The sequence below is a fragment of the Anser anser genome, assembly GCF_964211835.1.
Source record: "Anser anser genome assembly, contig: HAP1_SCAFFOLD_797, whole genome shotgun sequence".
NCBI lineage: Eukaryota > Metazoa > Chordata > Aves > Anseriformes > Anatidae > Anser > Anser anser.
The window spans coordinates 1-14,006 of record NW_028154149.1 but is presented as its reverse complement, the minus strand read 5'-3'; the positions used below and the strand labels follow the sequence as shown (position 1 = coordinate 14,006).

The window sequence follows — 14,006 nt, the reverse complement described above, 5'->3', positions numbered from 1 at the left end:
CCCCAAAGCCCCCCAAGGATCCCCCCAAGACCCCCAGACACCATCCCAAGCCCCCCGGAGACCCCCAAGACCCCCCCAGGACCCTCAGGGACCCTCCAAAGCCCCCCAGGGACCCCCAGAGACCCCTCAGGACCCCCCAAAGCCCCCCAGGAACCATCCCAAGACCCCCAGGGACCCCCCCCCCAAATCCCCCAAGACCCCTCGGGGACCCCCCAGGACCCCCAAAGCTCCCCAGGACCCCCCCAAGACCCCCAAGACCCCCAGAGACCCCTCAGGGACCCCCCAAAGCCCCCAAGGACCCCCCAAGACCCCCAGACCCCCAGAGACCCCTCAGGGACCCCCAAAGCCCCCCAGGGACCCTCCAAAACCCCCCAAGACCCCCAGAGAACCCTCGGGGACCCCCCAAGGACCCCTCAAAGCCCCCCAAGGACCCCCCAAGACCCCCAGAGACCCCCAGAGACCCCTCAGGGACCCCCCAAAGCCCCCCAGGGACCCTCCCAAGACCCCCAAAGCCCCCCAAGGACACCCCCAAGACCCTCAAGACCCCCCAGGACCCCTCAGGGACCCTCCAAAGACCCCCAAGACCCCCAGAGACCCCTCAGGGACCCCCCAAAGCCCCCCAGGGACCATCCCAAGACCCCCAGGGACCCCCCAAAGCCCCCCAAGACCCTTGGGGACCCTCCCAAGCCCCCCAGGACCCCCAAGACCCCCCCAGGACCCCCCAGCCCCCCCCCAAAGCCCCCCTCACCCCAACAGCGCGGCTCGGTGCCGCTCCAGACGCCCCCCTCGAGGCAGCGGCGCTCGGCCGAGCCGATGAGCGCCAGCCCCGCGCGGCACCGGTACCGCACCCGCGCCTCCACCGCCGTCCCCGAGCCTTCCTTGGTGGCCCCCGGCGGCACCGCCGGCACCGGGCAGTCCCCGCTGCGGGGCGGGGGGGGGAACGTTAGGGACGGGGGCGTTTGGGGGCGTTTGGGGGCGTTTGGGGCGTTTGGGGGCCATTAGGGGGCGTTTGGGGGGCGTTTGGGGAGTTTTGGGGCATTTGGGGGAGTTTTGGGCCGTTTGGGGGCGTTTGGGGGAGTTTTGGGGCCATTTGGGGAGTTTTGGGGCCGTTTGGGGGAGTTTTGGGCCAGTTGGGCCGTTTGGGGGCGTTTTGGGCCATTTGGGGGCGTTTTGGGGGCATTAGGGGGCGTTTGGGGGCCATTAGGGGCCATTTGGGGGCGTTTTGGGGCGTTGGGGGCGTTTCGGGGCCATTAGGGGGTGTTTTGGGGCGTTTGGGGGCATTTGGGGGCCATTAGGGGGCGTTTTGGGGGCCATTTGGGGGCGTTTGGGGGCCATTAGGGGGCGTTTGGGGGCCATTAGGGGGCGTTTGGGGGCCATAGGGGCGTTTGGGGGCCATTTGGGGCCATTTGGGGGCATTTTGGGGGCGTTTTGGGGGCGTTTGGGGGCGTTTGGGGGCGTTTGGGGGCGTTTGGGGCCATTTGGGGGCGTTTGGGGCCATTTGGGGGCGTTTGGGGGCCATTAGAGGGCGTTTGGGGCCATTAGAGGGCGTTTGGGGGCATTAGAGGGCGTTTGGGGGCCATTTGGGGGCGTTTGGGGGCCATTTGGGGGCGTTTGGGGGCCATTAGGGGCGTTTGGGGGCCATTAGGGGCGTTTGGGGGCCATTTGGGGGCGTTTGGGGGCGTTTTGGGGGCGTTTGGAGGCGTTTTGGGGGCGTTTGGGGGCGTTTGGGGGCGTTTTGGGGAGTTTTGGGGGCGTTGGGGGCGTTTGGGGGCGTTTGGGGGCGTTTGGGGGCGTTTGGGGGCGTTTTGGAGCCGTTTGGGGGCCGTTTGGGGGCCATTTGGGGGCCATTTGGGGCCATTTTGGGGCATTCTGGGGGCTGGTTGGGGCCATTGGGGTTTTGGGGGCCGTTAGGGGCCATTTTGGGGTCAGTTGGGGCCATTTGGGGGCATTCTGGGGTTTTGGGGGCCGTTAGGGGCCATTTTGGGGTCAGTCGGGGCCATTTTGGGGCATTCTGGGGGCTGGTTGGGGCAATTTGGGGGCCATTAGGGGCCATTTGGGGCTATTCAGGGCTGGTTGGGGGCCATTTTTGGGGCCATTTTGGGGTTTTGGGGGCCATTTTGGGGCCATTTTGCGGTTTTGGGGGCCATTTTGGGGCCATTTTGCGGTTTTGGGGGCCATTTTGGGGCCATTTTGGGGTTTGGGGGGCCATTTTGGGGCCATTTTGGGGTTTTGGGGCCATTTTGGGGCCGTTTTGGGGTTTTGGGGCCATTTTGGGGGCCATTTTTGGGCCATTTTGGTGTTTTGGGGGCCGTTTGGGGTTTTTGGGGCCATTTTGGGGCCATTTTGGGGTTTTGGGGGCCATTTTGGGGCGGTTTTGGGGTTTTGGGGGCCATTTTGGGGCCGTTTGGGGCCGTTTGGGGCCGTTTGGGGGTTTTTGGGGCCGTTTGGGGGCCGTTTTGGGGCCATTGTGGGGTTTTTGGGGGCGTTTTGGGGCTGTTTTGGGTTTTGGGGGCCATTTTGGGCTGTTTTGGTTTTGGGGGCCATTTTGGGGCCGTTTTGGGGTTTTCGGGGCCGTTTTGGGGTTTTGGGCCATTTTGGGCCGTTTTGGGGCCGTTTTGGGGCTGTTTGGGGTTTTGGGGCCATTATGGGGCCGTTTTGGGGCCGTTTTGGGGCCGTTTTGGGTTTTTGGGGCTGTTTGGGGTTTGGGGGCCGTTTTGGGGCCGTTTTGGGGCCGTTTTGGGGCCGTTTTGGGGTTTTGGGGGCCGTTTTGGGGCCGTTTTGGGGCCGTTTTGGGGGTTTCGGGCCCCCCCCCCCCAAGCTCACCTCCATCGTCGCAGACGGGCATGGAGCCCCCCCAGCGCCCCCCCGGGCCGCAGGTGCGGTTTCGGGGTCCCCGCAGGACGACCGAACTCCAGGCGGGAGCCGGGCCGGTGGCGCCCCCCCCGCGGCCAGAACCAGCCGTGGTCGAACTCCAGCGGCGCCGGGCACCACACGGCTGGGGGGGGGCGTCAGCACCCGGGACCCCCGCGGTGACCCCCCCCCAGACCCCTTAAAGAAGACCCCCAAACCCCCAGACCCCCCCCCAGGCCCCCAAGGGACCCCCGACCCCCCCCCAAAAGGCCCCCAGCCCCAAAGACCCCTCCCCGAAACCCCCCCAAGAGACTTCCCGAGGACCCCCAGCCCCAAAGACCCCCCCCCAAAGACCCCCAAAGCCCGCCCCCCCCCCCAGACCCCTAAGGGACCCCCAAGGCCCCCCCATTGACCCCCAAAGACCCCCCAAGCCTCCCCTTTGACCTCCATAGACCCCAAACCCCCCCCATTGACCCCAACCCCCCCCATTGACCCCTATAGACCCCTAAAGCCCCCCCTTGACCCTAACAGCCCCCCCCCGTATCCCAAAGCCCCCCCCAACCCCTCTCCTTGACCCCAAAGCCCCCCCCCTTGACCCTAAGAGCCCCCCCATAGACCCCCAAAGCCCTCCCCTGGACCCCAAAGCCCCCCAAACCCCCCCCCCCCTTGACCCCCATAGACCCCCAAACCCCCCCAAGTTGACCCCAAACCCCCCCCATTGACCCCAAAGCCCCCCCAATGACCCCAAAGCCCCCCCCAGTGACCCTAACAGCCCCCCCATCGACCCCCATAGACCCCCAAACCCCCCCCTTGACCCCCAACCCCCCCCTTGACCCTAAGAGCCCCCCCATAGACCCCCAAACCCCCCCCTTGACCCCAAAGCCCCCCCCCTTGACCCTAAGAGCCCCCCCATAGACCCCCAAACCCCCCCCTTGACCCCAAAGCCCCCCCTTGACCCCCATAGACCCCCAAACCCCCCCCTTGACCCCAAAGCCCCCCCCTTGACCCTAAGAGCCCCCCCATAGACCCCCAAACCCCCCCCCTTGACCCCAAAGCCCCCCCCCTTGACCCCCAAGCCCCCCAAATCCCCCCCCTTGACCCCCAAAGCCCCCCAACCCCCCCCCCTTGACCCCCAAGCCCCCCCCCCCGGACCCACCTCGGCAGTGGGGGGTGGCCCCCCCCGGCAGCGGCTCCCAGCCCCCCCCGGGGGTGCAGCGGCGCAGGCCGGTGGGCGCGGGGACGGTGCCGGGGGGGCAGCGGTAGCGCAGGGCCTCGCCCCCCCCCACCAGCTCCCCCCAGCCCCCCGAGATGGGCGCCAGCGCCGGGTCGCAGGGGGGGGGCTCGGGGGTCGCCGGGGGGGTCGTGGGGGCGGCCGCGGGGGTCGCGGGGGTGGCTGCGGGGAGGGGGGGGGGGGGGCGTTAAATGGGGGGGGGTAAGGGGGCAGCTGTGGGGCAGGGGGCACCGGGATGTGGGGCAGGGGGGTTGGGGGGCAGTTATGGGGCAGCTATGGGGCAGGGGGGTTGGGGGGCAGTTATGGGGCAGTTATGGGGCAGAGAGGTTGGGGGGCAGTTATGGGGCAGCTATGGGGCAGGGGACACCAGGATGTGGGGCAGCTGTGGGGCAGCGGGGTTGGGGGGCAGTTATGGGGCAGTTATGGGGCAGAGAGGTTGGGGGGCAGTTATGGGGCAGCTATGGGGCAGGGGACACCAGGATGTGGGGCAGCTGTGGGGCAGCGGGGTTGGGGGGCAGTTATGGGGCAGTTATGGGGCAGAGAGGTTGGGGGGCAGTTATGGGGCAGCTGTGGGGCAGGGGACACTGGGATGTGGGGCAGTTATAGGGCAGAGGGGTTGGGGGGCAGTTATGGGGCAGCTGTGGGGCAGGGGACACTGTTAGGTGGGGCAGCTATGGGGCAGCGGGGTTGGGGGGGGCATAGGGCAGCTGGGGGGGGTTATGGGGCAGGGGACGCTGTTAGGTGGGGCAGCTTTGGGGGGATGTGGGGCAGGGGATTTGGGGGGGGGGGGGGCACCAACCGGCTGCGAGGGGGGGCAGCAGCAGCAGGAGGGCGAGCAGGGCTCCGGCCATGGCTGGGGGTCCGGCCGTGGGTCCCGCTATGGGGCTGGGTCCGGCCGTGGGTCCGGGTCCCGCTATGGGGCTGGGTCCCGCTGTGGGTCCGGGTCCGGCCGTGGGTCCCGCTATGGGGCTGGGTCCGGCTGTGGGTCCCGCTATGGGTCCGGGTCCCGCTGTGGGGCTGGGTCCGTGTCCGCCCCCCGGGGCCGCCCGCTGACCTCTATGGGGCCGGGCACGGAGCCGGGGGGGGGGGGGGGGTTGCGAAACGAGGCCCCCCCCGTGGGTTGCAGGAAATCACTGGGGGGGGGTTGGGGGGGGTTGGGGGGGGGCAGGTGCTGCCCCACAGCGAGCTCCGGGGCCCCACCCCCCAGGTGGGCCCCACCGAGGCCTCGTTAACCCAATTAACGCCGCTAATGAGCCTCCCGCCCCCCCCACCTGCCCCATTGCCCCCCCCACCTGCCCCATTGCCCCCCCCACCTGCCCCATTGCCCCCCCCACCCCATTGCCCCCCCCACCCCATTGCCCCCCCCACCTTCCCCATTGCCCCCCCACCTGCCCCATTGCCCCCCCCACCTGCCCCATTGCCCTTCCCCCCGCCCCATTGCCCCCCACCTGCCCCATTGCCCCCCCCCCACCTGCCCCATTGCCCCCCCCCCAGCCTCACAACACCTTGCCCCCCCCCCCCGCCCCCATAACACCTTTGGGGTCCCCCCCCCCCAGCCCCACACATCCCCCCCCTGCCCCCCCCCCGCCCCACGCATTTCCCCCCCCCCCCAGGTGCCCCCACCTGCCCCCCCCCCCCCCCCTTGGGGCACCCAGCCAGGCCGCGGGGGGGGGGCGGCCCCCGCTCTGCCGGGAAGGGGCGGCACCGTCGGGGAAGTTCACGGCATCGGGGGGGCGGGGGGGGCACGGCTTTATTGGGGGGCACGGGGGGGGGGGGGGATAACGGGGGGGTCCCGATGGGGGGCCTGGCGGGGGGGGGGGGGCTGGCGGGGGTCCCAGTGTGGGTCCTGGAGGGGGTCGTGGGGGGGGTCCGGCTGGGGGTCGCAGTGGGGGGCCCGCTATGGGTCTGGCTGTGGGTCCTGCTATGGGTCTGGCTATGGGTCTGGCTGTGGGTCCGGCTATGGGTCCCGCTATGGGTCCCGCTATGGGTCAGGCTATGGGTCCCGCTATGGGTCCCGCTATGGGTCTGGCTATGGGTCCGGCTATGGGTCTGGCTATGGGTCCGGCTATGGGTCCGGCTATGGGTCCCGCTATGGGTCCCAGCTATGGGTCCCGCTATGGGTCCCGCTATGGGTCTGGCTATGGGTCCCACTACGGGGTCTGGCTGGGGTCTGGCTATGGGTCCCGCTATGGGTCCAGGTGTGGGTCCAGCTATGAGGCCCCCCGTAGGACCCGCTATGGGTCCGGCTATGGGGCCCACAACGGGTCCTGCTATGGGTCACTGTGGGTCCCGCTATGGGTCTGGCTGTGGGTCCGGCTATGGGTCCAGGTGTGGGTCCGGCTATGGGGCCCCCCGTAGGACCCGCTATGGGTCCGGCTATGGGTCCGGCTATGGGGCCACACCACGGGTCCTTTTGGGGGGTCACAGTGAGGGTCCCGCTATGGGTCCGGCTGGGGGTCACAGTGGGGGTCCAGCTATGGGTCTGGCTATGGGTCCAGGTATGGGTCCCGCTATGGGTCCGGCTATGGGTCACACCAGGGGTCCGGCTATGGGGCCCAGCACGGATGCCCCCACAGGAGCCGCCGTGGGTCCCGCCGTGGGTCCCGCCGTGGGGCCCCCCGCAGGACCCAGGCCCGGGGGTCCCGCCGGGGGTCCGGCTATGGGGCGCGCAGGGGGGCGAAGCGCAGGACCCCCCCCAGGTGGCGGCGCAGCCAGGGCTGGACGCGGAAGAGGCTGACGTGGAAGTCGCGGGGCTGGTGGCCGGGGGGGGCCGGGGCGCGCAGCGGCCGCCCCTCGGCGTCGCGCCCCCCCCCCCGGCACGGGTCGAAGGTGCCCCAGCTCAGCACCCCCACCTGTGGGGCAGGGACAGGGGGGCGTGGGGGTGGGGACCCCCCGGGGGGGGGGACCCCTGGGTGGGGACCCCCCAGGTTGGGGATCCCTGGGTGGGGACCCCTGGGTGGGGACCCCCGGGTGGGGACCCCCAGGGGGGGACCCTTGGGGTTGGGGACCCCAGGTTGGGGACCCCCAGGTTGGGCACCCCCCAGGTTGGGCACCCCCTGGGTGGGGACCCCCGGGGTTGGGGACCCTGGAGGGGGGGGTCCCGGGGGGGACCCCTGGGGTTGGGGCCCCCCGGGGGGGCCGTTGGTGGCCCCCGCCCGTCTCACCTGGATGAAGCGGTGACGGCGCTCGAGGAAGAGCGAGCTGCCCGACTCGCCTGGGGACGGGGACGCGGGGACGTTGGGGACATGGGGACAGGGGGACGGGGGGAGTTGGGGACAGGGGGACACAGGGACATGGGGGTTTGGGGACGGGGGGACATTGGGGACGGGGATTTGGGGACGGGGGACATCGTTGGGGACATGGGGATGGGGGGACGGGGGGATTTGGGGACATTGGGGACATCGTTGGGGACAGGGGGATGGGGGGACAGGGGGATTTGGGGACATTGGGGACAGGGGGACATGGGGACATGAGGGCACTGGGATATGGGGATAGGGGACATGGGGACACGGGGACATTGGGACATGGGGACATTGGGGACATGGGGACATGGGGACATGAGGGCACTGGGATACGGGGACAGGGGAAAATGGGGGCACTGGGATATGGGGACACGGGGACATGGGGACATGGGGACACTGGGGACATGGGGACATTGGGGACATGGGGACATTGGGGACATGGGGACACTGCGATAAGGGGACAGGGGGACATGGGGACGCCAGGACACTGGGATATGGGGACAGGGGAAAATGGGGGCACTGGGATACGGGGATAGGGGATATGGGGACATGGGGACACGGGGACAGGGGGACACGGGGACATTGGGGACATGGGGACACGGGGACATGGGGACACGGGGACATGGGGACACCAGGATCCGGGGACAGGGGAAAGCGGGGGCACTGGGATACGGGGACGTGGGGACGCGAGGACGGCGGGACGGGGGGGACCCGGGGATTTGGGGACCCCGGGGGGGGACACGTTGGGGCCACGTTGGGGACACGTCGGGGGGGGGGCACATTGGGGACCCGTCGGGGACCCGTCAGGGACCTTTGCAGGCCACCTCCTGGCGCTCGCCGCCCTCGGGCCCGGAGCAGAGGAAGCGGGGGGTGACGGCGGCCCCCAGCGAGGCGTTGGCGGGGGGCGCCCCCGGCTGCACCGCGTCCGCCACGCAGGCGGCCCGCTGGGGGGGGGCACGGCACCCATGGGTGCTGCCCCCCCCCACCCCCACCCCAAACCCTGCCCCCGTCCGTGGGTGCCCCCCCACCCCCCCACCCTCCTGCCGCGCACTCGGGTGGTCCCTGGGGCAGTTGGGGGGTGGGGGGCAGGGGGTGTGGGGCAGGGATGTGGGGCAGGGGGTCAGGGTATGGGGCAGGGCTTGGGATGTGGGGCAGGGGCTGAGGTGTGGGGCAGGGCTGTGGGTCCAGGCTATGGGGCAGGGCTATGGGGCAGGCTCCGGGCTATGGGGCAGGCTCCGGGCTATGGGGCAGGCCCTGAGCTATGGGGCAGGCTCCGAGCTATGGGGCAGGGTCCGAGCTATGGGGCAGGGCCCGAGCTATGGGGCAGGCTCCGAGCTATGGGGCAGGCTCCGGGCTATGGGGCAGGCTCCGAGCTATGGGGCAGGCTCCGGGCTATGGGGCAGGCTCCGAGCTATGGGGCAGGCTCCGGGCTATGGGGCAGGGTCCGAGCTATGGGGCAGGGTCTGAGCTATGGGGCAGGCCCCGGGCTATGGGGCAGGGTCCGAGCTATGGGGCAGGCTCCGGGCTATGGGGCAGGCTCCGAGCTATGGGGCAGGCCCCAGGCTATGGGGCAGGGTCCGAGCTATGGGGCAGGCTCCGAGCTATGGGGCAGGCTCCGGGCTATGGGGCAGGCTCCGAGCTATGGGGCAGGCCCCAGGCTATGGGGCAGGGTCCGAGCTATGGGGCAGGCTCCGAGCTATGGGGCAGGGCTATGGGGCAGGGTCCGAGCTATGGGGCAGGCTCCGAGCTATGGGGCAGGCCCCGGGCTATGGGGCAGGCTCTGAGCTATGGGGCAGGCTCCGAGCTATGGGGCAGGCCCTGAGCTATGGGGCAGGGTCTGAGCTATGGGGCAGGCCCCGAGCTATGGGGCAGGCTCCGAGCTATGGGGCAGGCCCTGAGCTATGGGGCAGGCCCCGGGCTATGGGGCAGGCTCTGAGCTATGGGGCAGGCTCCGAGCTATGGGGCAGGCCCTGAGCTATGGGGCAGGCCCCGAGCTATGGGGCAGGCTCCGGGCTATGGGGCAGGCCCCGAGCTATGGGGCAGGCCCCGAGCTATGGGGCAGGCCCCGAGCTATGGGGCAGGCCCCGGGCTATGGGTCAGGGTCTGAGCTATGGGGCAGGCCCCGAGCTATGGGGCAGGCCCCGAGCTATGGGTCAGGGTCTGAGCTATGGGGCAGGGTCCGAGCTATGGGGCAGGCCCCGAGCTATGGGGCAGGCCCCGGGCTATGGGTCAGGGTCTGAGCTATGGGGCAGGCCCCGAGCTATGGGGCAGGCCCCGAGCTATGGGTCAGGGTCTGAGCTATGGGGCAGGGTCCGAGCTATGGGGCAGGCCCCGAGCTATGGGTCAGGGTCTGAGCTATGGGGCAGGCTCCAGGCTATGGGGCAGGCTCCGAGCTATGGGGCAGGCCCCGAGCTATGGGGCAGGCCCCGGGCTATGGGGCAGGGCCCCGCCGTGGGTCGCGGCCCCTCACCTCCTCGAGCCCCCTGACGCGGGCGCGCAGCCGCTGCCCCTGCAGGGACACGAACTCGGCGGGGACCCGCGCCGGGCCCAGCAGCTCAGCCTCTGGGGGGGGGGGGGGGGGGGGGTCAGCAGCAGCCCCCCCAGGCCTCGGGACCCCCCCCAAAAACTCTGGGGACCCCCCCAAAAAACCCTCCCCCCCCCACCTTGCTCCTCGCACGGGGTCCCGGGGGGCTTCCTCAGGGCTCTGTTGGCGTCCTCGGTGCAGGGGACGCAGACCCTCCTTGGGGGGGGGGCAAAAATTAGGGGGGGGGGGGGGTTGTCTTGCCCCCCCCATAGCACCCCAAAACTCACCAGGGGGGGCCCTGGGCGCCCACCTCGCCCTCCAGCTCCACCAGGGCCACGTCGTAGTCGTAGAACTCGGGGACCCCCCGCGCCGCCCCCCCCCGCACGTCGAAGGCCTCGTGGGGGACCCAGGTCCGGATGGGGACCTGCCGCCCCCCCCCTGCACCCCAAAATCCCCGGGGGGGGGGGTCAGGGGGGGGGATTTGGGGTCCCCCCCCCGGGGCGTCGGGGCGGGGGGTTGGGGGATTTGGGGTCCCCTGGGGGAAGGGGGTGGGGGGGGGCTAAGGGTTGGGGGGGGAGGGGATGGGTTTTGGGGTCCCCTGGGGTATTGGGGGGGGGGGGCCTGGATGTTGGGGTCCCCCCTGGGCAGTGGGGTCTGGGTTTTGGGGTCCCCATGGGGTGGGGGTCCCGAGGGGTATTGGGGGGGGGGGGGCCTGGATGTTGGGGTCCGGGTTTTGGGGTCCCCTTGGGCAATGGGGTCAGGATTTTGGGGTCCCCTTGGGCAATGGGGTCCGGGTTTTGGGGTCCCCCGGGGCAGTGGGGTCAGGGTTTTGGGGTCCCCTTGGGCAATGGGGTGGGGGTCCCGAGGGGCTTTGGGGTCCTGGATTTTGGGGTCCCCCGGGGCAGTGGGGGCAGGGTTTTGGGGTCCCCTTGGGCAATGGGGTGGGGGTCCCGAGGGGCTTTGGGGTCTGGGTTTTGGGGTCCCCTTGGGCAGTGGGGTCAGGGTTTTGGGGTCCCCTTGGTCACTGGGGTGGGGGTCCCGAGGGGCTTTGGGGTCCAGGTTTTGGGGTCCCCATGGGGTGGGGGTCCCGAGGGGCTTTGGGGTCCAGGTTTTGGGGTCCCCTTGGTCAATGGGGTCCAGGTTTTGGGGTCCCCTTGGTCAATGGGGTCCAGGTTTTGGGGTCCCCTTGGGTAATGGGGTCAGGGTTTTGGGGTCCCCTTGGTCAATGGGGTGGGGGTCCCGAGGGGCTTTGGGGTCCTGGGTTTTGGGGTCCCCCGGGGCAGTGGGGTCTGGGTTTTGGGGTCCCCTTGGGTAATGGGGTCTGGGTTTTGGGGTCCCCTTGGGTAATGGGGTCTGGGTTTTGGGGTCCCCTTGGGCAATGGGGTCCAGGTCTTGGGGTCCCCTTGGTCAATGGGGTGGGGGTCCCGAGGGGCTTTGGGGTCCTGGATTTTGGGGTCCCCTTGGTCAATGGGGTCCAGGTTTTGGGGTCCCCTTGGGCAATGGGGTGGGGGTCCCGAGGGGCTTTGGGGTCCTGGATTTTGGGGTCCCCTTGGGCAATGGGGTCAGGGTTTTGGGGTCCCCTGGGGGGGGTCCCGGGGGTCCCGTACCCAGCTCGGCGCTCCAGGCGCGGGGTCCCGGCGCCCCCACGAAGCAGTGCGCGGCCGTCAGCACCCAGCGGCCCCCCACCAGGGCCCCCCCGCAGCGCTGCCGCGCCCCGGTCTGGGGGGGGGGGACGGGGGGACACGGGGGGACACGTCGTGGGGACCCCAATGGCCCCCATGGGGTTCCCCCCCCATCCCCAAGAGCCCCCCCCAATGGCCCCAACCACCCCCAATGACCCCCTATGGCCCCCAAAGACCCCCAATGGCCCCAAAGACCCCCAATGGCCCCCAAAGACCCCCAAAGACCCCCAATGATCCCCAATGACCCCAAATGGTCCCCAATGGCCCCCACCGACCCCAAAGGGTCCCCCCCATGGCCCCCAAAGACCTCCAAAGACCCCCAATGGCCCCCAACGGCCCCCAATGACCCCCAATGATCCCCAAAGACCCCCAATGACCCCCAATGGCCCCCAATGACCCCCAATGGCCCCCAAAGACCCCCAACGGCCCCCAACAACCCCCAACAGCTCCCAATGGCCCCCAACGGCCCCCAATAACCCCAAATAGTCCCCAATGACCCCCAACGGCCCCCAAAGGCCCCCAATGGCCCCAAAGACCCCCAATGGCCCCCAATGGCCCCCAACGGCCCCCAATGACCCCCAAAGACCCCCAATGACCCCCAATGACCCCCAAAGACCCCCAATGGCCCCCAAAGGCCCCCAATGGCCCCCAAAGGCCCCCAATGGCCCCCAAAGGCCCCCAATGGCCCCAAAGACCCCCAAAGGCCCCCAAAGACCCCAAAAGGCCCCCAATGACCCCAAAGAGTCCCAAAGGCCTCCAATGATCCCCAATGACCCCAAATGGTCCCCAATGGCCCCCCACCGACCCCAAAGGGTCCCCCCCATGGCCCCCAAAGACCTCCAAAGACCCCCAATGGCCCCAAAGACCCCCAACGGCCCCCAAAGACCCCCAATGACCCCCAATGATCCCCAATGGTCCCCAATGGCCCCCACCGACCCCAAAGGGTCCCCCCCATGGCCCCCAAAGACCTCCAAAGACCCCCAATGGCCCCCAACGGCCCCCAATGACCCCCAATGATCCCCAAAGACCCCCAATGGCCCCCAATGACCCCAAAGACTCCCAAAGACCCCCAACGGCCTCCAACAACCCCCAACAGCACCCAATGGCCCCCAACGGCCCCCAATAACCCCAAATAGTCCCCAATGACCCCCAACGGCCCCAAATGGCCCCCAATGGCCCCAAAGGGTCCCCCCCCCCCAATGTCCCCAGGGGTCCCGGGCGCCCACCCTCAGCACGACGTGCCAGGGGGGGCGGGCGGCGTCCCCCCCCACGATGACCCCGCAGAGGTCGCCGATGGTGGTGACGGCCAGAGCCCCCTCGAGGGTCCGGGCGAGCGCGGCGGCGTCCTGCAGCTTGAAGGCGTGGGGCTCCGGCCCCCGCGTCGCCACCGCCTCCAGCGCCACCAGGTCCACCTCCAGCGCCCCCACCCCGAAGGCGTAGATCTCTGGGGGGGGGGGCACGGGGTGTAAAATGGGGCTGGGGGGGGCTGGAGAGGGGCTGGGGGGGGCTGGAGGGGTGTAAAGTGGGGCTAGGGGGGGCTTAAATGGGGATTGGGGGTCTAAAATGGGGCAGGGGGGGGCTAAAGTGGGGATGGGGGGGCTGGAGAGGGGCTGGGGGGGTGTAAAGTGGGGTTGGAGGAGCTTAAATGGGGATGGGGGGGTCTAAAATGGGGCTGGGGGGGTGTAAAGTGGGGCTGGGGGGGCTGGAGAGGGGCTGGGGGGGAAAGTGGGGCTGGGGGGGGCTGGAGGGGTGTAAAGTGGGGTTGGGGGGGGCTTAAATGGGGATGGGGGGGTCTAAAATGGGGATGGGGGGGGCCTAAAATGGGGATGGGGGGGCTGGAGAGGGGCTGGGGGGGGCTGGAGAGGGGCTGGGGGGTGTAAAGTGGGGCTGGGGGAGCTAAAATGGGGATGGGGGGGGTCTAAAATGGGGCTGGGGGCACCCAAAATGGGGCTGGGGGCACCAAGGGGGGGTCTGGGGGCACCCCCGGGGGGGGGGGGCGGGGGCCGGCTCTGTGCCCGGGCCCAGGCCAAGGCCGAGCAGGGGCCACGACCGCGCGGGCGGGGGGGGGGCACCCAAGGGTGGCGCAAGAGCAAACGGGGGGGGGCAAAGGGCGGAGGGGGGGGCGGGGGCGGCCTCCGGGGCCCTAAACCTGCCCGGAGGGGCCCAGGGGCGCCCTCGGGACCCCCCCCGAGCCCCCCCCGAGCCCCCCAGAGCCCCCCCAATAACCCAAAGCCCCCCCGATGGCTTCCAATACCCCCAAAGCCCCCCCCATGCCCCCCAAAAGCCCCCCCGATGCCCCCCAACCCCCCCGCGATGCCCCCCCGATGCCCCCCCAGACCCCCCCAGCCCCCCCCCCCCCCGTTGCCCCCCCCAAAGCCCACCCAAAAATTCCCGGCGGTCCGGCTCGATCTCCAGCGCGTCCTCGATCTTGGCCACAGCCTCCCGCGGGTTGCCCCCGACGTTGAACCTCCCTGCGG

At 70.2% G+C, this 14,006-nt stretch overlaps 2 protein-coding genes across 2 annotated transcripts; both read right to left on the bottom strand.

Moving 5' to 3' along the window:
* Nucleotides 1-748: 748 nt before the first annotated feature.
* LOC310890495 (complement factor B-like protease) lies at nt 749-5,151 on the bottom strand (the record flags this gene model as incomplete). Its single annotated transcript, XM_083852833.1, has 4 exons — nt 4,881-5,151; nt 4,007-4,243; nt 2,824-2,995; nt 749-921 (listed from the first exon to the last, which is right to left on the bottom strand). Coding segments are annotated over exons 1-4 (634 nt in total), but the record flags the coding sequence as incomplete, so codon positions are not given.
* Nucleotides 5,152-5,849: 698 nt separating this feature from the next.
* On the bottom strand, nt 5,850-14,001 carry LOC310890496 (complement C2-like; the record flags this gene model as incomplete). The annotated part of the gene is made up of 9 exons (XM_083852834.1): nt 5,850-6,933; nt 7,246-7,295; nt 8,135-8,267; nt 9,794-9,885; nt 9,987-10,063; nt 10,135-10,285; nt 11,455-11,566; nt 12,756-12,973; nt 13,911-14,001. Coding segments are annotated over 9 exons (1,119 nt in total), but the record flags the coding sequence as incomplete, so codon positions are not given.
* Between the last annotated feature and the right edge of the window lie 5 nt (nt 14,002-14,006).